General features: G+C 35.9%; 6 protein-coding genes across 11 annotated transcripts; 3 read left to right on the top strand and 3 right to left on the bottom strand.

Moving 5' to 3' along the window:
• Positions 1–76: 76 nt before the first annotated feature.
• Positions 77–5,619, bottom strand: LOC145735215 (uncharacterized). 3 transcript variants are annotated; one of them, XM_081989039.1, is made up of 6 exons: positions 5,147–5,619; positions 4,524–4,800; positions 3,585–3,856; positions 3,337–3,532; positions 2,442–2,646; positions 77–524 (listed from the first exon to the last, which is right to left on the bottom strand). In XM_081989039.1, exons 1-6 carry the CDS (start codon positions 5,189–5,191, stop codon positions 455–457), a joined length of 1,065 nt encoding a protein of 354 aa, XP_081845165.1. In that variant the 5' UTR covers positions 5,192–5,619; the 3' UTR covers positions 77–454. The 3 variants fall into 3 exon arrangements, with proteins under 3 accessions (XP_081845165.1, XP_081845159.1, XP_081845171.1); XM_081989033.1 differs by having other exon boundaries at positions 2,482–2,646; XM_081989045.1 differs by lacking the exon at positions 2,442–2,646.
• A 1,194-nt stretch (positions 5,620–6,813) lies between these two features.
• On the top strand, positions 6,814–8,632 carry LOC145735236 (uncharacterized). The gene is made up of 3 exons (XM_081989058.1): positions 6,814–7,160; positions 7,214–7,386; positions 8,231–8,632. Exons 1-3 carry the CDS (start codon positions 6,957–6,959, stop codon positions 8,445–8,447), a joined length of 594 nt encoding a protein of 197 aa, XP_081845184.1. The 5' UTR covers positions 6,814–6,956; the 3' UTR covers positions 8,448–8,632.
• A 320-nt stretch (positions 8,633–8,952) lies between these two features.
• Hmbs (porphobilinogen deaminase-like protein l(3)02640) lies at positions 8,953–12,674 on the top strand. Of its 2 annotated transcripts, XM_081992968.1 has the most exons (10): positions 8,953–9,150; positions 9,230–9,358; positions 9,411–9,483; positions 9,537–9,723; positions 11,135–11,399; positions 11,455–11,676; positions 11,733–11,880; positions 11,950–12,122; positions 12,179–12,275; positions 12,337–12,674. In XM_081992968.1, the coding sequence occupies exons 2-10, from the start codon at positions 9,314–9,316 to the stop codon at positions 12,555–12,557; spliced, it is 1,431 nt and encodes a 476-aa protein (XP_081849094.1). In that variant the 5' UTR covers positions 8,953–9,150; positions 9,230–9,313; the 3' UTR covers positions 12,558–12,674. The 2 variants fall into 2 exon arrangements, with proteins under 2 accessions (XP_081849094.1, XP_081849097.1); XM_081992971.1 differs by lacking the exons at positions 8,953–9,150; positions 9,230–9,358; positions 9,411–9,483; positions 9,537–9,723 and adding an exon at positions 10,623–10,774.
• LOC145738179 (uncharacterized) lies at positions 10,022–10,579 on the bottom strand. The gene is made up of 2 exons (XM_081993043.1): positions 10,420–10,579; positions 10,022–10,370 (listed from the first exon to the last, which is right to left on the bottom strand). The coding sequence occupies exons 1-2, from the start codon at positions 10,489–10,491 to the stop codon at positions 10,056–10,058; spliced, it is 387 nt and encodes a 128-aa protein (XP_081849169.1). The 5' UTR covers positions 10,492–10,579; the 3' UTR covers positions 10,022–10,055.
• Positions 12,675–13,008: 334 nt separating the features above from the next.
• On the bottom strand, positions 13,009–22,391 carry Nasp (Nuclear autoantigenic sperm protein). Of its 3 annotated transcripts, XM_081993005.1 has the most exons (5): positions 15,600–15,730; positions 15,459–15,516; positions 14,360–15,075; positions 14,204–14,308; positions 13,009–13,605 (listed from the first exon to the last, which is right to left on the bottom strand). In XM_081993005.1, exons 1-5 carry the CDS (start codon positions 15,606–15,608, stop codon positions 13,420–13,422), a joined length of 1,074 nt encoding a protein of 357 aa, XP_081849131.1. In that variant the 5' UTR covers positions 15,609–15,730; the 3' UTR covers positions 13,009–13,419. The 3 variants fall into 3 exon arrangements, with proteins under 3 accessions (XP_081849131.1, XP_081849138.1, XP_081849130.1); XM_081993012.1 differs by lacking the exons at positions 13,009–13,605; positions 15,600–15,730 and adding an exon at positions 22,236–22,391 and having other exon boundaries at positions 13,841–14,308; XM_081993004.1 differs by lacking the exon at positions 13,009–13,605 and having other exon boundaries at positions 13,841–14,308; positions 15,600–15,726.
• On the top strand, positions 15,860–21,570 carry LOC145738153 (uncharacterized). The gene is made up of 6 exons (XM_081993018.1): positions 15,860–16,184; positions 17,962–18,179; positions 18,230–18,472; positions 18,529–18,645; positions 18,836–18,973; positions 19,030–21,570. Exons 2-6 carry the CDS (start codon positions 18,077–18,079, stop codon positions 19,302–19,304), a joined length of 876 nt encoding a protein of 291 aa, XP_081849144.1. The 5' UTR covers positions 15,860–16,184; positions 17,962–18,076; the 3' UTR covers positions 19,305–21,570.
• Positions 22,392–22,690: the final 299 nt, after the last annotated feature.

The raw sequence follows: 22,690 nt of genomic DNA, 5'->3' as shown, positions 1-22,690 counted from the left end.
TCAGTTATTAAATTTGAAAGTATACTCATTAACGACGTGAATGTGCTCATTTGGTGGTTAGAATAAAAGAAAGAACTTTTAAATTTACAAATTTTTATATAATGTAAAACTGTCTAACAATTACAAAACCTAACAGTCATAATGTGTGGTGTGCTACTGGCTAATGCCTGTTATCCTGACACTTCCAAGTCGATTTTAAGTATAACTTAAGCTGAGTTGAGATTTGAATGTGACAGATCAGGTGCTAAATAACAGTCTAAGCTAAACTTATCTAAGCTGTCCTTAAACTCAACTTAGCCAATGTTGGTGAGACGGACATAATAAAACTATTTTAGGGGGTCAAAAGTCAGTGGTGGGGCTATGCCGGGGGGTTTTTGTTCCGTTTTTTCTACCCCAGTGTTCGGCCGTGTAATGCACGTAGCCGGGATCCAATTTCGTCGCTCCGTTTGGCGAATCAGACTCCGGAATTGCCTCCACCCTTTGAGGTGGAATTGCCGGTGGAATATAATACCGTTGGGCTCTTTCTGTAATACTTTTATTCGTTAAATTTGGCAAAGGAACTCCCTGAAACAGGTTTTACGTGTACATATAAGCAAGAGAAAATCAAGCAAAAATAAAATTTAAAAAAATTTATTCAATAAAATAAATAATAATTTTCCAAAAAATTTTGATGTTTGAATTTGACTGTTGTCGCGTTACTTTTGCTTTCTTGGTGAAAAGTGTAACAACAACAAAAAGAAAATTTAATACTTTTTTGAAACGACATTTTTAACATTTCTAATTATTCACATACAACAATAATTTAAAATTATCAAAACAGTTACAAATAAGATTGGTGACGTGTCAATCCACCGCCTACTATACTAGAAAGCCTAGAAGGTGCTTGTCAAAAATTCCAATATGGCGGAAATAGTGGTGACATTTTGCGTTTGTTTGTATTGCGGAAATTGAGTTTTTTGAGGATTAGATGAATTTTTACGGTTTAAAATCAAAACTTGAGGTTATTTGCGTAAGTTATTTTGGTTTGCTGCCGTTCATCAGTTTTTTCAAGCCACATTGTAACAGCAATTCAGGAAGAAGCCCAACTGTGTCAGTTTTTTACTTTACAAAAAACCGGATCTAACTCAACAGTGGTTGAACACTTTGAAGTGGAATGATTGCTTACCTAGTTTCAAGGATTTACAGATTTTCTCATACTGAACAGTGTTTAAGCTAATTTGCTGTGTATTGTACTTTCCAGGACAAATGTTCTAACCAATTTGTTTAGGCGGGACTTTATTGTGTATAAAAAAGCTCTATCTATACATATCGGGATCAGAAATGAACCCTTTTTTGATTTTTCACTTATAACTTGCAATCATCTACACGAAACAATTAAAAAAAAAACATATTTTTTACTGCATCTGCATACGTTTGTGTATAAAATGAAAACCTATTTCGCTAACGCCGCCATTAAAAGTGACATTTTAGGCTTTCTAGTAAGTGGTCAATCACATGACTTTACCAATTCATTGGTTAAAAAACAAGCTGTACAAACGGTTGCATAAAAACCAGCGATGTAAACCTACTATAAGAATCTGCATATTATTAAAACGCATTAGCAATTAAAAACAAAATTTTTGTTTTAAGTACCTACTAGTTTTTTGTAGAACAAAATTTCATATAAATAAGGTTAATATTAAAACAGGCAACATAAATGGATATGGAAAATCCAAAATCAACAGCAGCCATTGCAAACGAATGCTATCAGTTGATATGTGTCAATCGTCCACAATGGATGTAACGTAGTTTGACTTTTAGTGATCTGACTTTACCAGAAAAACTGATTAAAAGCCAGTTTTTACCATTTTCGAACGACGTCAATAGTTTTGCACAGCTTTATCAAACGAAGTAGTAATGGAGAAGCGTGGGGCGAGAATTAGACGTCAAGATGACGTAATTTGACAGTTGGTCAAAATATTGCCTTGTTGTACTACGTTATCCTTGTTGTACTATGTATCCGCATGCTCCTATGGAGCGTCAAAGCGATTGCGGCCTATAACAACTATTCCGGCTGTCGTCTGCCATCATTTTTCGCTCTTCTATATGACAATACCAGTGTTCGCAATCAGTAAACTTAGTTTCCTTTGTTTATGGTAAAAACAGGCCTAATAAAGAGTAACTTTGAATTTTCCACACTTGTACTTAATGGCATTTTATTGGCAAAACTAGTGTATTTGTATCCTTCTCTGTCAAATATTGTTGGAAGAGTATGGTTATACACTCATGCCAATAAAAATGCCATTAGGTTAGGTTAGGCAGCACACGGCTTGCGTTTAATAAAACCACACACAAAAGTGCATTATCTATACCTACAACTATTATTAAATAAAAAGCGACCAAGAAAAAAGCCACTATTCACATACTAAAAGGCTAAAGGGTGAACACAAAAATCCAATCACCTATAGTTAATCATCCCGTAATTTCTAGTGCTTTGTCTACCCTTGCGTATGTTGCCCCAAACAGGGGTGTGCAACTCGATTTTTGGGGGGATACTGGCCGTTTCATCGGTCTCGTTGTCGTAGTCTGTTACGTCTTTACCGTAGATTCCGAATCGTTTCGGTACCTCAAATTGATCATCTTGCATGGGCTTGTATCCTATATAACCTAATGAAAGTGTTAAAATTATATATAAGTTTATAAGAATTTTCAGGTTCGTATTCATGGAGCGAGCAGTTGACAGTTGGTTAAAGTATAATTTTGCAAATTAGATCATTGTGACGTCAAACAAATGAGGTCAATATGGCGAGGCACTAGTGTATACAGGTGTGGTAAATCCAAAAGCGACCATAGGAAAACCGTGTAACGGACAGAGAAACGTAGGTAATTGCATGCGCGGGAGAAAGACAGAAAACGAAAAAAATATCAAGTAGGCCATCTTTTTAGCGCGCTGTTGCCAAACGCCGTAAGTATTCAATACCCTCGACAAACTTACTTACGGCGTTTGGCAACAACGCGCTAAAAATATGGCCTACTTGATATTTTTTTCGTTTTCTGTCTTTCTCCCGCGCATGCAATTACCTACGTTTCTCTGTCCGTTACACGGTTTTCCTATGGTCGCTTTTGGACTTACCACACCTGTATAACAATTTGGAAAGATGGCGTAAATGAAAAATCTTGTTACTTTTACAGATGGCATTGCAAACTGCAGGGCAGAATTGCCAAATTGCGGTATGTATGGCAAGATGATGCATTTTTATCCGCTACCCTTAAAAAACTTTTCAGACTTAAAACTGACGAAAAAGCTAACTAGAAAAAGTTATTATGAGTATACACTCTTATAAAAGAGATACTAACTTCGTTGTACTAAATGGGGTGGTGGTTCTTTCAAAGCCTGTTCGATTTTTTGAGCTGCCGTCGCCCCTCCGTTTCTAACAGGGTCCCCGTTCGTAATACCGTTCGTCCTCAATTCTTTCGTGACTTTCACTTCTTTATCTGGAGTCAGTGGAGTCACTTGAGGCTGGTTAGTGGTTCGTTCAGAACGCTCGACTTCCTGAAAATGTTTCTAAGTCTAAACAATCTCAAAAAAACATGTGTACACTAACCCTTTCAATATCGTACACTTGTTCCGTAATGCTTCGTTTAGGAGGTTTGTTGTCTTCCTGTATTTGTACTACACTGACATCAGGTGGTGGATGCACCTGTTCTGATGGTTTCCGCGAAGCCGGAGGAGTGGGTGGGCGTGGTTTTCGTTTTTTGGGCGACCCCATATCAGTCAGAAATAGCGCCCCCGTGACAATTGACAATGTGCCCAAGATGGCGGCGTTGTCAACCAGGTGCTGGGGAACCGAGTCGATCGAGGCGTATGCCAGGCTACCTACAAAAAAAAAACAATATTAATTGCATAATAATTTATAACGAAGGTTAACGAGCATTATACGTGTGTCATCTAAACGATCTAATTATGCACTTATTAAAATATGAATAAGTTGTAGGGTGTGATATGCGAACTGGCTCGCCTTTGACCTCGATTACATTCCCAAGAATGGGAGGACGTATATAATATAGTTACTATAAAAGAATTTTAATCATCATTCGGGTAATTCCCTAAAGATTCATACAATTACAAGTATGATACATTTCCGCTGTTAGGTAGTGCATAACTTTTATATGTATTTACTTTTTTATTATTTATACATAACTCATTTGTTTATATTATTTACAATACTTTTCTTAAAATGACTAATGCAAAAGGTTTTTGATATTTAACAGGATTTGATATTTTCACAATAAAGTTGAATAAGTAATGCTGTATGTACCAGAGTCCTTGCTATTAACATTTCATCTGAGAATTAGCCAGCTCAATCATTTCGCGCTTCAAGCAAGCTACGCTTGTTAAGCACTCACACTTATCCAAAAAGATGGCCATAACATTATCATTTAAAAGAAAAAGTTAAGAAATTCTTAAAATACATAAGAGAAGACAGTAAACACACTTCTTCATGGAAAAACAGCTCAAGCTTACTACAATAAGTAAATCTTACCAATGGCGATGAACAGGACGGCGCCAACAAACAGAAACGTCCACTCCATCACCCGTTTTCGGGTAGGCAGCTCACCGAACAATTTGCCCAAAAGAAGGGCCACGGTGATGATGGTGTACCCTCCGAAGGTGGCGTCGGCCACCGAACTTCCCACCCTGTCCCAGGTGACGTTTTGTAACAAACTCCATTCTCTGGAGAGTTTCTGGAGGTAAAGGAATACGCTGCGCGCCTCGTCGTCGGTCACTCTTTTGTAGACCAGGCAGGCCACTACAAAGAACTACGAAAAATAATGTTGATATTGGTTTGTTTATTTGTTATTTTTGATTAGATTAGAAACAATGCAATAAAATATAGTTCTAATACTCCCGCTTGAGGTTATCAGGTTATTGGTCAGTTTCAATTTTAAAAAACTATTTTCTGAAAAACAGCAAAACTTGAGTAGTTTAGAGCTGTGTTGACAGATATTTACATGTTTTCTACCTGTTTTTCATAAACCTATAGTTTGTTTTAAATCTTTACGGTCTTGAATACCAAAGGTCACTCAAAGTTGATTGGTATTATTGTTATAAACAAACAATCAACCTTGTCCTTGACCCAAAAAAAACTCTTAAAACTTTACTTACAACTTCGAAAATTCTAAGTACGGTCCACTTATCGCATCTTCCCATTTTTCGTTCACTGTTCACACTCACTTTTCGTGATTTCCCCAAAGGCACGCGGGCATATTGAAATTGCACCAAACCAAAAGTTGCACACTGAAATTAGTTTTGACGACCGCAACTAATCCGACCGGATTATTCAATAAAACTCTTGCAAACTCAACCGTATAATCGATTTCGACGACACCTTATGGATCGATAATTGTTATAAGAATACCAACTGGTCGGATCTAAGAACCCGCTCGTTTGTAAATCAAAAATAATGGTTTTTCTACGACTACCAGTTCGTTTGGAGAAGGAGGGGGAAAATTATCACTTTTACTTGCCCTAGAAACGCTTTAAAAGATTACGCACCAAACCGTCAAAGAGCTTCTTTTGTGCGATAATGAATGCATAACCGATTTCTTGTTGGTACCCAGCACCACATTGACAGGTAAGATAATGGTTCGCATAGTTTTGACTCGAGCAATTATTACCTACTATATCTAGATACTTATTACATTGTTTAAGAACGCTCGGTAAAAACAAACAAACTTTGAAGTAACTTTATTAATAAGGTTCTCCGAGGTTACGCCAAACTAAATGAATGAGATAAAATTTGTTGCCCCTTTTGAAGCGGCTGTTTCTTCATTCTGGGCAATTCAATTTAAATATACTTTTTTCTCTTTTTGATGACCTAAGTAAGGTTTTTGGAAATTGCCACTGGTCCTAATGTAATGTTCTGCCCCGTGCTCTGAATATCAAAGTGTAGAAATTCAATCAATCGCTCTAAAACGGCAAATTCGGCAGATCAAAACGTTATAATTTTAAGCGTTTTGAGACAAAAAGAAAATTTTAATATTCTTGTCAGAGTCTACTATGTGTCAAAACTGATATGTAAATATGAAAAAGTTCAAAAAATTGTAGTGTTTTCAAGTATCTTTATGTAACAACATAATTCTGAGTGTCCGTAGTTTATTTGTATAATATCGCGCCTACCTCACATACGAGTAAATACAACCTTCACTACCAAATGGTTGTGGTTTATTATACCCACTACGTCATTTTCTCGTTTCTAATAAATTTTGATTCAGGCACGTATTTACTTTATAAACTCGAAGAAATTCCTGTTCCTGCAAGAATTCTGGAAAAATTTGATTGATCACGTCATAAAGGTTAACAAGATCGACCAAAGCAACCATTACTGCTAACTACAATCGTCTGTTTTACACATATTATGGTGGTATTTTATCAATGAATCACTGAAAACGCTCCTAATTAATCGGTCAAATTAATCAAACCCTAAAAGAGATGAACTACTACTACTTAAATTAAAGGTTACCATTGATGTCGCAACCCCACAACCTCCTGAACCTTGACAAAGGTTTTCGCACGTTCTTATTGTTTTCGTCGTCGATATTGTTCTTAACAAACGTCCGTGATGTTTGAAGCATGTTATCGGCCACTAATTTAATATATTATCCAGCAATCAAATAGGTTCATGGTGGTTGAAATGAGGGTCGTTCTGAGTCAAAAACACTCGTACGATGACTAACTATCTAAACTTAGCGTGTAGGTGTAAAAGAATTCGAACTCTTAATTCAAAGGTTATATTAGGGTTAATTCTAGCCAATTAACGTTGGAGCTCTAAGGCTCATTTATCGGTCCGAGTTTGAAGAATCCGTATGGCTTTAGGTGTAGTTTAACATTCTTACCTTTACGTCTTCAAATTTTGTAAAAATCTACCAAAGTGGCGGGGAGGGAATCATTGTACGACGTGCCCAAAAAGCTCACCATGTCTACGGCGGAAGTGAAAAAAGTCCAGGTGAGGATAGTCGAAACTGGGCCAGAAGAGCACAAAATTAAAGAAGAAAAGGAAGATCTTAAGGAATCTGATATGGAGGAAAAGGTCGTAACCGAGTTGGAGGGAAAACCCAAAGACTCTTTAGTAAAAAAACTCAAAAAAGAATGGCAACTATTGTTGAAAATCTTGGAACTGGTAAGTTCAGCTAAACATTGCCTTAAACACTAAATAGAAAAATTTGGAATTAGATATTGTGCATCGTGTGCTTCGCTCTTTTCTTCAAACCGGCCAATCAATCGGCCAATATCGCCAATCATCATTTGGAGCAAGTAGCCTTGATTTTTGTAGCCTTTGTCGGTTACATTTTGATCAACATCGTTTTTATTGTAGGGCGTTGTCTTAAGGACAGGATACCTTTCAAGTAAGTTCAAGTTTTACAAATGTAACAAACCGTTTCAACTTTTAGCACTATTTTATTTTGAATATGCAGAGTGTTCAAAAAATAATATATTTAGAAAAGTAAATTAAATTTTTTATGTATCTTTTTGAGAATAGTTTTCCTCTGAAATATAATTAAAAAAAAAATGCCTTACGGCTTGTGTAAATGTAGCCATTTGTAGTAAGTCTGTATTCAATTATAAGGGAAATTAGGCCACCAACAAAACGATTCTATATGTATTCTAAAAGTGATTTAAAGTTTACTCCGCAGATAATTATAACTTGAAAGTTTCATTTATTTATAATTTGCAGATACATGAACATTCACTTTCAGAATGAACAAATTCACATTTTACCCGACAGTTTGTTTTTGTTTTTTAAGGGTAAAACGAATGTCTTACATAGAGAGCAATACTGTTTCTGAATGTTGCCTGAACGCCTGATTTAGTTGACAGTATCACAAATCATAACATCTACATAACATTTATAGTCTATGTTATATTGTGTAAACGTAGTCGATAGGAGCGTTTCTAGTATGCGATGTTGAATGATGGAATTATTTAAGACGGCCAGTGGCGTATCAAAATAAGTAAAGGGGTTATAAAACTGAAGCGTCTCCATTTTACTGATGCAACTTTAAAAACCAGATTACTTTGACGGTTGACCAATTTGCCTTTGGTAATTACTATACCTATACCCATCTGTCATGTGATATAACGCATTGGTTTTTGAACATTATCACGTGCGAAATGACAGCGGTATTTGCCAACAATGAATTGGTCAACCGCCGCAGGACACTTCTAAACATGTTTTTTTATTCATTTTAGAGTCTCCGCCATGTTTTCGTTGGTAGGCGCCCTGCTATTCTTCATCTCAGGAATACTGCTGATCGCCGATCGTCGAAACAAATTTCGAGGCATCTACTACGACCCTTACCAGTATTTGGTGGGGCTACTGTCCGCCGCCACTGCTTTGGCGTTTGTCAACGCGATTTTCTTTACGGTCGACGGCGTTTACACCGTTATTCTTAAACAAGATTTTTAGTTTATTTTGCTTTAACTCGTACGGTTAAGTTGTGTTTATTTTAATGCTTGGCACTTATCAAATCCGTCCTAAAATGTTTAAAAAAATGTAAATTTATTATAATGTTTGTATGTTTAAGCTTTTTATATTGCTAATACAAATTATTATTAGGTTTAATTTTATAATAAATGTTTTTTTGTATCTCACTCAGGTATTACCCTTTACTAGAAAGTAAAAGTTACTCTCAAAAAATAAACAGTTAAAAATAAAAGAACATGATTTAACCATTAAGATAAGGACCATCGACCGTAGACAGAAAATGTCATGGACGTATTGTCTGTATTCTGTGTCTGTTTGAAATATTGAACAAAGATAGCTAAATAGCTATTCTTTGTATTGAATCTGGCAACGCTGCAGAAAAAATCTATTGACTCTTTCTAGCAAAACGTGTGAGAGTGAGATAGTTAGTTTTCACCTTGTGACATGGAAATGAGGTTAAATGCCAATCAAGATAACCAAAATGACAGCATGACAGCAACCAGAATGTCAGTAAAAAATTAAAATCTTTTCTATTTAAAAATTGTTATGTGATATAAATAAAACATATTTTTTAATTTGATCCAGGCAAATCAATACAGAAACGGTTTTAATTTTTTTAAAATGCTATCGTTGAGGTAAACATTGCAGCCGTTGAACTTGGTGACGTAAACGTGACATGACAAAAGTAAAAGTTTCCTTTTCAAGTGTAATTTAACTACATTACATATTACATTCATTTTTCCCATGGTTTCAAACCCAATTAGACCACATCCTTGACTGCATCATACTTTTGCGGTCATTTTATCTGTTAACTCTTTAGGAAACCAAACAGTCTGATCAGCACAAACATGAGTGAAGGTATTAGAATTAAAGTGGGCTCTAGGAAAAGCGAGGTAAGTTACATATTGGCATTTTTCTATGTATGCTAATTGTTGGCCATTCCAGCTGGCTCTAATCCAAACTAGGCATGTTATATCTTGCCTCAAGCAGTATCACCCTAATGTTGATTTTGAAATTGGTGAGTTGGTAAGACTTTCGAAAAGTACAACTTCTTATAGAGTATGTTTGTAGTGAAAATGTCCACCTTGGGGGATCAAATTATTGACATACCTCTACCCAAAATTGGGGAGAAATCTCTTTTTACTAAAGAACTGGAAACTGCTTTGGCCGAAGGACAGGTAGACTTTATAGTACACTCTCTAAAAGATTTGCCTACAACTTTACCTGCAGGAATGGCCATAGGTGCAGTTTTAAGCAGGTTAGCTTTCCTATTTTACAGTTTTTATAATTTGAGTAAATCACAGCACTGTCTAGTTTGAGACTGATAAAAAAAAGCAGCAAGCTAAAAGCTGCTGCACATGTAGACTTGAAATGTCACTTGTCAAAAAACTGGAATAGTGTAGATTAGTTTAGTAGAGTTCCACTATAACCTTCTCTACTTTATAGTCATTAAAAGAAATTTTACTCTACACTACAATAATTATCTATATCCTGGAGTTTCTACCTAGTTGTTTCTGAGGGGTCCATTTCATATATTGACAGTTTTATTACTCAAATCAATCACAAATAAGCTTTATTAGCATCTTAATTTCATTGAAAATAATCTGCTCCATTAAGGTATTGAAAGAAACACTCCATCATGTGATAAGCAGTTTCCTTGTATGTAGGATATTTGACCAAACACATTTTCATGACCACATCAATTTCACTACTGTCACTGTCTTCTAGTTGCTTCCTGATTTCATCCTTTCTAAAATCACCATTTTCATCTAGTAGATTGTAGACTCTGGCAAGGCAAGCTGCTAACTCTTTGACCTCTGGATCTTTATTAAAGCTACCATCAGATTTAACTAATTTTACTTTACTTTTGGCAGCTCTGCGAGTGCAAATTGTATCAATTTCATCCTAAAATATTCTTCTTTACTTATTATAAGATTTGTTAAAAACTACTTACTGAATCTTCTTGACATTGTGCTTTATACAGTATTAGTCCGTAGAGGAAAATTATTAGGTATAGGTTATCCATTTTTACTCAAACTCTAAACTGTACTGAAATGAATCTGCGTTTTAGAATGTTTTTATAGACAATTATACACAGGAAATTGTTTTGCTTTGTTTAATTAATTGTAAGGTTCAATCTGTACTTCGATTTTAATTTACTAGTTGTGTATGATGATGATGGTATATAAATACATATGTAGCATATCATTTGCATCATCCTCTTTAAAGCAATCTTTTTTATTTAATGGAATAAACCTGAGTCACTCCTCTAGCTGCTGCACTAAGAAAGTAAAACAACTTTATACAGTGTGTGTAAATTTATATTTTTTTTTAGATTTGTGCCTACCTATTCCATAGTTTTAAAGTGACTTTTTAATACTCCAAATGGCTATTAAAACGTCTCAAAGCTTTCATTCTCCACCTCCGTTCTCTTCTATATTTTTACTATCAGCAGATTGATCATGATTTTGTTCTTCAGTTTTTTGGTTCTCTCTAGATCTCGGCAGAATATTCAGAAGAAGAGAATATTCTAAACAGCGATTTTAGAAATAAATTTACACCAAGTAACCCTAGAATTCTAAAGCAAATTCTAAGCAAAGAGACCTGAAGGCTCAATTTAAAATCTTGTTTAAACATGTTGACAGGTTGCTAGATTTTTTTATTTTTAGGGAAAATCCAAGAGATGCTCTGGTACTACAAAAAGACATTGGAACTCACTCTCTTGCCTCTCTTCCTGAAGGTAGTGTTATTGGAACATCCAGTCTGAGACGAACAGCGCAACTAGCCAAAAAATATCCCCACTTAAAAGTGGAAAATATCAGAGGCAACTTGAATACTCGCCTGAAAAAACTGGACGATTTAGGACAATACCAGGCGATTATTCTAGCCTCGGCGGGACTGATTCGGATTGGCTGGAAGAATAGAATATCTAAGGTAATTCGAATTCGGCACTGCGATTTTAACAAAGAAATAATTGTGTGCGGCGCAGTTGCTTGACGCCCAAGAATTCTTGTACGCGGTTGGTCAAGGCGCCATCGCGGTCGAATGTAGAGCGGACGATGACAAAATCATAAAACTGCTGGAACCGCTGTACGATCTGCAAACTGCTCTGAGAGTAATAGCGGAACGCAGCTTTTTAAAAACTTTAGGTGGCGGTTGCAGTTCTCCAGTAGCAGTTATTTCAGATCTGAAGTTGGTTAGAGAGAAGGAAGTAAGTGTTTCATTCTTGGCTATGTAGAAAGTCACTCTTAATTAAGGAGATTTTAGGTTAAAGTTAGTCTGACAGGTGCTGTGTGGTCTTTAGATGGCACCGAAGAGGTTGTGCACCAAGATGAGACGGTTGTGAGTGTTTTAAGTAATATTCGATGTGCCGAATGTCCCTTCACTAACGGGGATATGGAAGTCAAGGACATAGGTTAGTTTTCTGTACTGCATCAAGTTTATCATTACACTAAACTTTGCGTATGCTGAAACTAAACTATAGAATGCTGTGTAACTTGTCCTAAAAATGGTATGAAGGAACCCAACAGGAAGAAGAAAAAAATTGAAGTCCCATCTGAGATTCTAAAAAATGATCCGCACGACAAAGGCCCTATTCCCATGCCTATCGGCTCTGATTTTATGGGTCAATGCCCTTTTCTAGAGGGCAACGTTCATGTAAGTTTTTTCCGTTTTCATAATGGTTATATAAGTTAAATTATTTATATTTCCAGAACATTAACGACCCGAAAATGTCTCTAAATGGCAACCTGAACGATGTAACCAAATTGGGTTTGCAGTTCTGTCCTGCAATGAAAAATCACAATTCAGGTAAACTGTTGCTGCTATAGAAACCGCAGCAATTGTCAAATAGAGAATGTAATCTTTTCAGTGCTAAAAGCAACAAAAAGACCGGATTTCCTTCCTTTGGCTGAAAACGACCAACTGTTTGCCGGTTTAGTTCCTCATAAGGACGCTCCGTTGGACGCTTTGATAAAGACGAGAATGTTGGGTGAACACTTGGCTCGGAGACTATTGCTACAGGGAGCAGCGGGCGTAATGGCAACAGCGCAAGCTATAATTCATGGCAAAGCCAACACGATTTCCACTTAACATGGTGGCACTAGAATAGTCTTTTTTCATTGGGAATGGTATATAAGTTGTTGGTTACGTTTGTTTTATTCAGATATTATATTATAGTGGTGTTTAAATAAATTATTTTCTCTGTTATACATTATTTTCTGTGATGAATTAGTACCTTGGTCATCAGATTTATTAATAATTTACTGCTCGATTTGAACGGTCTAATGACATTACAGTATCCAAAGTCCAAAGTTTTAACATAATTAAAATTTCCTATACCGCTAATAGCGTTAAACTATGGTTGTTTGATGATTGTTGAACCGATTTAGTAAAGCTTCGACATTTGACTGTTAGTGAATAAGGGACACTACTCGTCAAGTAACTTCACATAGCGTTTATATGAAACGGAACTATTAAATTTATCAGTTCAAAACTCATTTAGCAACGTTCACTCTGGCAAAGTTAAAATGTAAAATACTGGTACTTGAAAACGTTTAATTCATGTCGGTGAAAAAAATCATTTTGACGTTTTAGTTAGTTTTTGACGTCTAACTCACACGTATACCACTGACTGCATTCATAACATCAATTTTAATCTGAATGCACTAAAATAGTTAAAACTACTATCTGGACCAAATTTGTTCTACCAAGGTTTGATTTGTAAATCAAATAGTTCTTATCTGCAAATACACTCAAAATGTCATTTGTGTGAGTGAAACTATTGCTACGTTGTGCGTTTTCATATAAATTTGCTAACCTCTAGCATTTGTGTGGTTCAAATGTCCGTCAAGAATTGTACATGTGAGTTAGGTCTAAAACTTTACAAAGTCGACCAACAATGTCTTAGCAAAATAATTACAAAATAAATACACTTATAGCTTCACATGTCACATCAGGGTGTGGGTTTTTTTACAGGCGGCTCTTCATTACTAGTCAGGCCGGCCTCGTCAGGTTTTCGTTTTCGCTTCACCAAATGGGAAATGTCACCAGCCTGTTTGCTGGAGCTGCCGCCAGCGCCATCTTGAGACGGTGTCGCTGAGGCCTGGTTTTTAATTCCTTCCGTCATTTTTTTAATCGCCTAAAAATAAAAAATAACTCTCCAATGACATTAAACTGATGAATTGTGTGTTAATCATAACTTGAATTTCATACTGTAGTTATATTGTAATTGTTAGAGTGGTTTAATTTTGACAGCACTCACTCCTAACACTAGTGTAGAGAGGCTGCTTTGCCATAACAACGCCACACATGCACGCAAAAAAAAAACAGACAGAGGACTGGACGACATGCACCACAAAATAAAAATCGTCAGGCATACAGGCAGGCGTTTATTCCAAATAAAAATAAATAATGCGACAGAAAAGCAGAATAAAAAAACACATACGTACTACCTAACAAAATATAAGCCAAAACGAAAAATTTCAATAAACAAAGCTGCGACAACAAACAATTAATAATGCAAGTTTGATTTTTGATAAAATCAGTTACTTTTCGACTGACTTAGTCGATTCTGTAACGGTTAAAGCGTCAACGCCCTCTTCGATTGAAGAGGCGGCTCTTGGAGCGCGTCTAATTTCAATTTTATTAACTTTGGAGGCGGCTTCTGCTGCCGCCTCTTCTTCTCTCGCTTTGATCCTTGCTTTGCAACATTCAAGGGCCACTTTACACACACATACCTCATCCTTGTAGATTTCCATATCCAGAATTTTGTCCTCAATGTCCGGAATTAAGCCTTTGATCTCTTCCACTTCGTCCTTGTGATCTTGCGTCATTGATTTTACCTGTCAAACAAACCCCATATAAACATAATTACGTTGTAGATTTGTACGTACCTCTTCCAGAGTTTTAATGCGATTTTTTAAATACTCCACAGAGCTATTAAAACTTCCGATTGCCTCGTCTAACTGAGAATTAATGGAGTAGGCCATGCCCAGTTTGTACAGTGTCTCCGCCACCGTTCTGCTATCTTTGGCGAACAATTCCTGCTGTAACTCCAGTCCTTGTTTGATGTCAGCAATGGCCGCCTCAAAGCTTTCATTCTCCAACGACACCTCGCCCAAAACCACCAAAGTTTCAGCAAGATTCTTTTTCTCGTCTAGCTTCTGGAAGATTTTTTTCGCCAGCTCTAAGACTTCCCAGGCCAACTGCAAGTCACTGGTTTCTTCCTCTCCGTTTTCTTCGGGCTCATCCTCTTCTTTGCTCGATGATGGACCGGGCTCACCTCCGCCTCCGTTCTCTTCTCCATTTTTACTATCAGCAGATTGATCGTGATTTTGTTCAGTCTTTTCGTTCTCTCCATAATCTTTTCCTTCTTCCTCGTCTTCGGCTTCTTCCTCGGCGGAATCTTCGGAAGAACCTCTAGGAACTGCGTCGCCCAATGCTTCGTTTTGTTCTCTTGAAAGCCCTAAAAGGGCTTTGCCGTAGTAAAGATAGACTTCGCCTAAAGACTCGTGAGTGTCGTCGTTATGTTCGGTAACCAAGAGTTCAGAGGCTCTGCTCAATGCTGATACGGCCGCCTCATAATCTTGAAGCACGAAAGCTCGGACTCCTTAAAGTGAAAATGATAGTTGTATAAAATTATGATATTTAAAACCTGTAAAAATTTTGAAGCTGTCATGGTAAGACGCCATGTGCAATGTTTGCCTAAATCACAGTCAGTCTACGGGAACGAATGTGACGTAATTTCAAGTAATTTGACAGTTGGTCACAAGATCAGACGTGCAGATAAAGTGACCGTGTGACCCATTGTCGAATAACGTCATATTCAAATCCTATGAATAATTTTAAAGTTTCTTTTGATAACCAACGGTTTAAACTCTCAACTTGGCTACTCTAGTTTTTCAGCCTCATACGACTAAGAAGTATCACAACAGCGTTGCCAAACTTGCTCAAAACTTTTGTCTTATATAAAAAATTAAGCATTTACCATACCTTGTCCGAATAGTTCTTTGGGATCGTTGCACTCAGTATCCACAGCCACATCAGCCATCTGAAAGTAAATAAAAAACGGTCTCCATGAATATTCTGCTTAAAAAAATTGAGTAAAAGAATAATACTATGTTTTTAACTTACTTTTAGCATAAGCAAAATTGTAATAAATTCCGAAATCAGCACAACATACAAAACGATTTACTGTTGAAATTCATCTGAACAAGTTCTATACCAGAATCCTGCTTATCGCAGTTTAAGCATTCCTCAGCAAAAAATGGTATTTTTACTCAGTTAAGGCGTTAATGCCAAAATTGTAAAAGTTTAACCAGAAGTTAAAAGAAACACGAATATTATATGGTCATTGTTAGTAATATGAGATTAGAGAAGTCAACAACAGCTTTAACCATTGATGAAATCTAACAGAACTTCGATAATAAAGTTCTAAAGCGAAAACAGCATCTCAACCCAAACATTAATTAAGGTTACCCACAAGCAATCAAACTTTATATCCTCGTTTTGTTCGAGTTTCATTCACAAACGCCGGGCCTTTTACCGAATCAATAATGGGTAATAAACAAGGGGGGATCTGGCAACGACGCCCTTTCCAGTTTTCCAGAAACCCGATTTTCAGTCAGGAAAGGGCCTCGCGAACCGCCGGTCGATGATGAAAACCCTCATTGAAACGATTACGGTGCAGTTACCATACGAACAGTGCAATTTGTTTAGGTAAATTTTAGTCAGTCTATGGTATAAAGTATAACGGCCACTTAATCAAAGTTAGGGGCTGACTCTCAAAACTGCGTGGATTATTAAGAAGAAAGAAAAGGTCTAATTAGAGGCTAACTAGACTAGACTTTCGTCCTACAATCTAAAAAAAGAGATAATTGTGCATGATATTATTACTAGGGTAAAATAATTGGCCGGTAAAAAATCAATACTAACAAAAAATTGTTTAAAAATAAGCATATAATATAAACCAAGCAACGCTGCTTTCAATTCACGGTAAACAGTTACCTACCACAATGACAGGACTGAAGGCAGCACAAATTCTAGCTAACAAGTAATAGCCCACCTTCCCTATTTCATTGGAAAAATTAAATTTTAAAGAATGTGGCAATGTTGCATTCTAATTATTTATAGTCAGCTATTATTCAGTACAATGGCACCATCAAAGGACCGGTCATAGCTTTGTTCAATCAACTACTTTCTTCATAGCAACAAAATTATGTAATAACAATAGCTAAAAAATATGTAATATTTAAAAAGCTGACAAAGCCTGTCACCTGTGGAATGAAAGTACTACTGAAGAGTACTTCTATACCTACTGAGACTAGTATCAAGAAATTAGTAAATTTGAAAAACTTGACAAACAATATATCCCATTTAACACTGTGACAGAAGTGGTATTAACAATGGTTTGACTACTTTTCCCCACCGTTAAAACTGAAAATAGCAGTTAACCACAACATTGGATCAAGGCAAAGATGTGGTAATGACTCCCCAGAGGCAAATGAACAATATCAGCACATCATCCGAATAAAAAAGTAGTGTCGCCTATTATACAGATGGTCACGTGACCAACTGTCAAACGAAGACACATTTGTGCTAAGTCTACAGGTTCAGCATTTGCGTAAATCTCAGTTACAGTGGGTAGTTTGTGATTAATCACAAGAAACGCTTTCAGCGTGCTGCATACTGCACATGTGGATTTACCATCATTCCAAGCAAGCTGACACATATCACTAATGATGTTTTTTACTCACTTTTGCTGAGAACTTCACTTTGCGATGGTTGTTCATACTGAGTTTATTTCAGGATGTGACAACGAGGCATTCAGTTCACAAATCAACAGAGAGAAAAAACTTACCGATTGATAGAATAATGAAAATTGTGTACGGTTATTTCTCGCTGGAGCACGGCAGACTTAAATTTGACAATTGTCACGTGACACTCCATTGTGTACGATTAGAGCAGTCACGTGATAACTGTCAGATTATCCATTATCCATTATTATTTATTATCCTTAGAAGTTAGTTAGTCAAAGACAGTGCTAAACAAATATCTAGATGTTAAATTGCTGTGCTGCCACATAAATAAGATAGACAAAATTAACAATTTGGCATTTCTGCGTTACGACAAATGAAGTGCAAAAAAAGGACTTAGTACGATTTTTGTGTCCATATTTTTTCTATACAGTGTTGCCATACGTAGTACACATTAGACAAAATTTGGCAACGTCCTTCCATCCTAGTCTTTATGTATTAGTGTATAATTATTTCACAAGTAAATGTAAATTTGTCCACCTTGTACACCTTTAAGATGTGTATGTCGTATAAGGTTACAGAGCGTTGCTCTGAAGCCTTACTTGGCCGTTCCACTTTCGATATTTACTAGACTGACTTTTAGAAAAAATGTCACAGAATCGATTAAATTAATATAATCCACACGTCCTACATATTTATTCTAAATTTGTTTAATTTTTTAAAAATAATGATTTTTGCAGCGCCTGAAGATCGTGGGAAGGCCTGGCGCGATTTATAGGGTGGGGGGCACCCACACCCATTAAGGGTGCCTCAGGCGACTACGATCTTCTCATCGTGGATTACGCGCCATTGTTGATGGACGGCAACGTTGCCGCATCAGGCGGCTCCAACACCTCCGACGACCCTGAGGAGACCGGGTGGAATTGTAGTGTGCACCCCAGCGTCTTTTTTCTACTAGGTTTGACCCAGTTTTCAACGTTTCGACTTAATTCCAGTAATAATCTTCAGGTACTTTAATCCTAACCACTTGCGCTACCGGTATGTTATGCGCCGCCATAATGACGGATCATTGGGAGGAGGTCACGTGGGATATGGACAAATTGGATGCGTTGGCTAATGGTACGGTTCGGTTACAGTGGCTACTAGACCGAATAGTGGCCAGAGTATCCACCAATGACGTGTACGATAGGACGATGGCATTTTTTGTTCCTATGCACGGTGGAATATGGACTTTATGTCTTAGTTTGACAGGTTTGAAGGTTGTCCCGCCTACATGATTGCGAGTGTTACTAAGTAAAATATTGCAGATGAGGAAATTGAGTTGCTTGGCAGGGTGGGCTTTCCGTCCGTGCAACCTTGCGTCAATTATCTGTCAGGAGCGTCCGAAATCAGAGGTTATGAGGCCAAAGCAGATTGGCAACACCGTAAGTACATACGCGTTGTAACCATTGAGCCATTGACTTGGTATGGACCAGCTTTTGGCATAAAGATAGATTCCCCGCATGTCCCTTCACACTTTTTTTAAATGTCAATGGTTGTAACACTCTCAAAAAGTAAATAAACAATATAATCTTCAAATTGGTGCTCACTAAAAAAATCGTGTGTTTACCATAGGTATGCAGAATCTTTCGATTTCCTGCGCATTGGTGTGCCTGATTATCTTAGGCAGCGCGGCCTTAGTAGGTGCTTTCGGAGTATTCAAGCACCAAATCAGCGCCGTCCTAGTCACCGGTGTTATGTACCTTCTAGCAGGTACTGAATTCACAGCCCAAAGCACTTGACCGCTAATTATTGATGTTAATTTTAAGCCTCATTTGCCTTGTTTACCCTAACGATCATCCACTTCAAGAGGCTGCACATTAAGCCGCATACCGAGTTGCACGAGGCTACAGTAGATGGCGTTGTCAGTCCGTTAGGAATGCGAGGTTTAGCTCATCTGTATCCAGCCAGGATTTTCACCACATCTTGGTCACTGGACTTGGGTTGGGGTGGTGTCATGCTGTGCGTGATGACGTCAGTGCTGTGGATCTTGCTAAGCAAGATTATGAGATTCAATCCCATTTCTAGTATGATCAACTACTGACACCAATAGGTCTAATTTTTAATGTATACATTTTTCGCTTTACTTCAATTTGAACCAAGCCAAACTGTTACTGTGCCAGAATTGGTCTTTTTTACTGGGTGTCCCAATTATAGACTAGGTAGTTTAGTTTCAGACTGACTACTTGGGTTGAAAGTGTATATATCATAAAGAAGTAACACATTACACCTTTAATGAAGTTACAAACTTTGTATAATCTACCAATTTCAGAGAATTTACACAAATAATACTATCATCAGTGTAAACTAAGTACTCTATCACTGGGGCACCCTATACTCTTAACAGGATGATCTGAATCATTGATTTCTTATAAAGAATATTACCTCATTATTTCAAGGAAATACCTTAATAGGTACCTAAACCTTAAAAAATCAGGCAATATGTCTAGTTTATCCATGTTTCGGTAAATTCAAAAATACCCCAAATAACCTACTTGAGGTAGATTGACCACATTAGACAGGTAACGGAGGGCTCAGTATTAGAACTCTGCTGCATATACATAACAGCATGCATACAGGTTGACAGATTTTCTGAAAAACTAAAAACACCAACTAAAATTAGACTATCCTGTGCAAGTGACACTTCTTCTCACAAAACAATATCAAAATCCAAAGACTTTATGCAAAAAGATATACACTCAGGCACAAATTTGGTCTTCCCCCGCCCTTATTTAGACCTAAATATAAGTTGGCTTGCTTTTTGATTATGTTAACAACAGTGTGCCTTAGACAAGCTTATTTCTCCGATTTAATTATGGCTGCAGGGTATTTATAAGTCAACCATACAGAACAATCTATTTTATATAATACAAAAAAAGTAATTATTTATAGCAGTGGATCTCAGTTTTGAAGGAGCTTAGCAGCTAAATTTTAAGTGGCCTTAAAAATAGTTACTGTTACTAATAAAGTGCATATTTACATAAGTAGAGGCGATATTTTTAAATACTGAAGGTGCTAGTAGTAAAAATGTTTTGTTATTGCGTTAAAGATCACAGTTTTCAATAAATGAACTACATTAAGATTTTGTAACCTTACTAGATATCTAGTCCAGATAGTGTAGCTTTGCTACTGATTGTTACTAGAATATAGCAAATAAATGTAATTAAAGACTTAAATGGCCACTGGGTTACCAAGAGTAGATTAACTTTTATTTGTAAAACTCAATAGGAGTAATAAAACAGTCAGGAATTTTATAATTACCCTAAATTACCTGTTTGAAACAAAAAAGTAGATTAAGACAGAAACTTGACATTTCAAACTTTTCTCAACAAGTCTGATGCAACAACATTAAAAGTTAATTTTTCACGCTTGACCTGTAGTCTTTATTAACACCCTTACCACACATGTTGCGTTTTACTTAATTAAGTTAGAACTTAAAATTGTGAGTGCATCAATTCAAATAACATGAGGATGTTGTAAATTAATATAAGTACAGGATTATTAAGCCTTCAAATTCAGGTTAAAAATGTAAGTACAACACTATAATAAAAAAGGGCAAAATTTCAAAGAATAGAGATTATAATTTCAGATCTATTTTTTAAAAAGCAGTTAATATTGGTGTGTATTCTCATCTTTTTATTTTTAAAACATCCACTCTTTCCACAAAAAAATTTAATCAAAATGATTCTGGTTACCTCAAAGAATGTTAAGTATCCAAATCTTCTGAGGAGGATTTCAGTGATTGAACAATATAAAAACAACTATAAAAAATATAGGAAAACTTTTGTAAAATGACTGTAGTTTATGAGACATTTTTCTTAATACACTAGACCTCAATCAGTTTATATGGTCACAATCTAAGCTTGTGTTATAAGAAATTTCAGTATGTATAATAGGTTACTTCATTATGTTATAATAGGTACTTTACACTGTTTAAACAATGAAACTTCTTACATTCTTCTTCAAGAATGATTACCATGAAAACTGATCAAACTGCTTATTGTAAACTGACCTATAATGATACCTGAAACATAATTCAATAAAGCCTAGTTTATAAAAGAAATTTTAACTTTAGCTGTAACTTTAGCATTAGTAATAAATTTAGTATTAACCCTAAAAAAAAAGGGTGTTTATAAAACCCTTAATTTAACCATACAGTTTTCTGAAAGGTAACCTAACTTTAATGTTATTTTTTTCAAGTTTTGCTGCCTAATTCCACATTACTGCACTAAATCAATAGCAAAAGGATATTCTTTGAATTTCTGTTTAGAAATTTCATAAATAAAGCAAAAATTCAATCTTAAAAAGAAGTTTGAACATTGGAGATTTAACTTTAGTATTAGCTGTAAGAAAATTTAGAATTTTATGTAAAACCAAGGTCAGAAGTTACAGCTAAATTTACTGTTAAAGTTAAATTTTGTTTATGAACATCACAATTTAAAACCACTGCTTCTATTCTTAATGCTAATACTAAAGTTAAAACTAAAGTTAAATTTTGTTTTATAAACCAGGCTTTAGCTGTAAGAAAATTTAGAATTTTATGTAAAACCAAGGTCAGAAGTTACAGCTAAATTTACAGTTAAAGTTAAATTTTGTTTATGAACATCACAATTTAAAACCACTGCTTCTATTCTTAATGCTAATACTAAAGTTAAAACTAAAGTTAAATTTTGTTTTATAAACCAGGCTTAAAACAACATGAGCAGTAAAATGAGGTAAGTAACCACCTGTAGACAGTGTAGACTGAATGACTTATAACAAAATGGTAAATCAACTTGCCGTTTTGGCCGTATTAAAGTTAAATAGACTCAGGGTACAATAAGCTAATTTATTCAAAGCAGTTTTAACCATTTTTTTTTGTTTAAGACTCAACATTAAAATAATAAACTAAAATTAACCTCAAAACCGTCTTTGTGAACTTAGTTTGTAAGTCAAATACGTTTAAATTTAGTGATCAAATAAGTGAAAAACTTACCTTTCGGCTAATTTAGCACTAGAATTTTGTTATAGTCACAAAAACTCGTAAAAACCGGGAAATTGAAGAACAAAATCGAAAAACAAAAAGAAACGTTATGTTAGGTTAGGATTATCTATCACAGCTGTCAAATATCAAACCGCGTCATCAAGTCGTTGAAGTCAGGATTTGCCATTTGACATAATTTTTAAATTTGAAAGTAGGTTGCTAGGTTGCCAATGTTGTCGTCGCCCGTTACCCGTCACCATTTTGATTTTACAAAATTAGTTGGCCACATTATAAGAACACTAGAACACATCGACATTGCCATTTACATCGATTAGCAATCACTAGATCACAAAAAAGCATTACTTAAGGGTCATATTAATAAACATTTCTTTTGAAACTTAAGGTAGCTTCAAGGAGTCATAGACAATCAAGGAGTAATAATAAGTAGGTATTATGGCTACCTTAAG

This window comes from Ips typographus, linkage group LG1 (genome assembly GCF_016097725.1).
Source record: "Ips typographus isolate SLU linkage group LG1, UJ_Ityp_2.0, whole genome shotgun sequence".
Lineage (NCBI taxonomy): Eukaryota > Metazoa > Arthropoda > Insecta > Coleoptera > Curculionidae > Ips > Ips typographus.
This window is presented reverse-complemented; position numbering and strand designations above follow the sequence as displayed.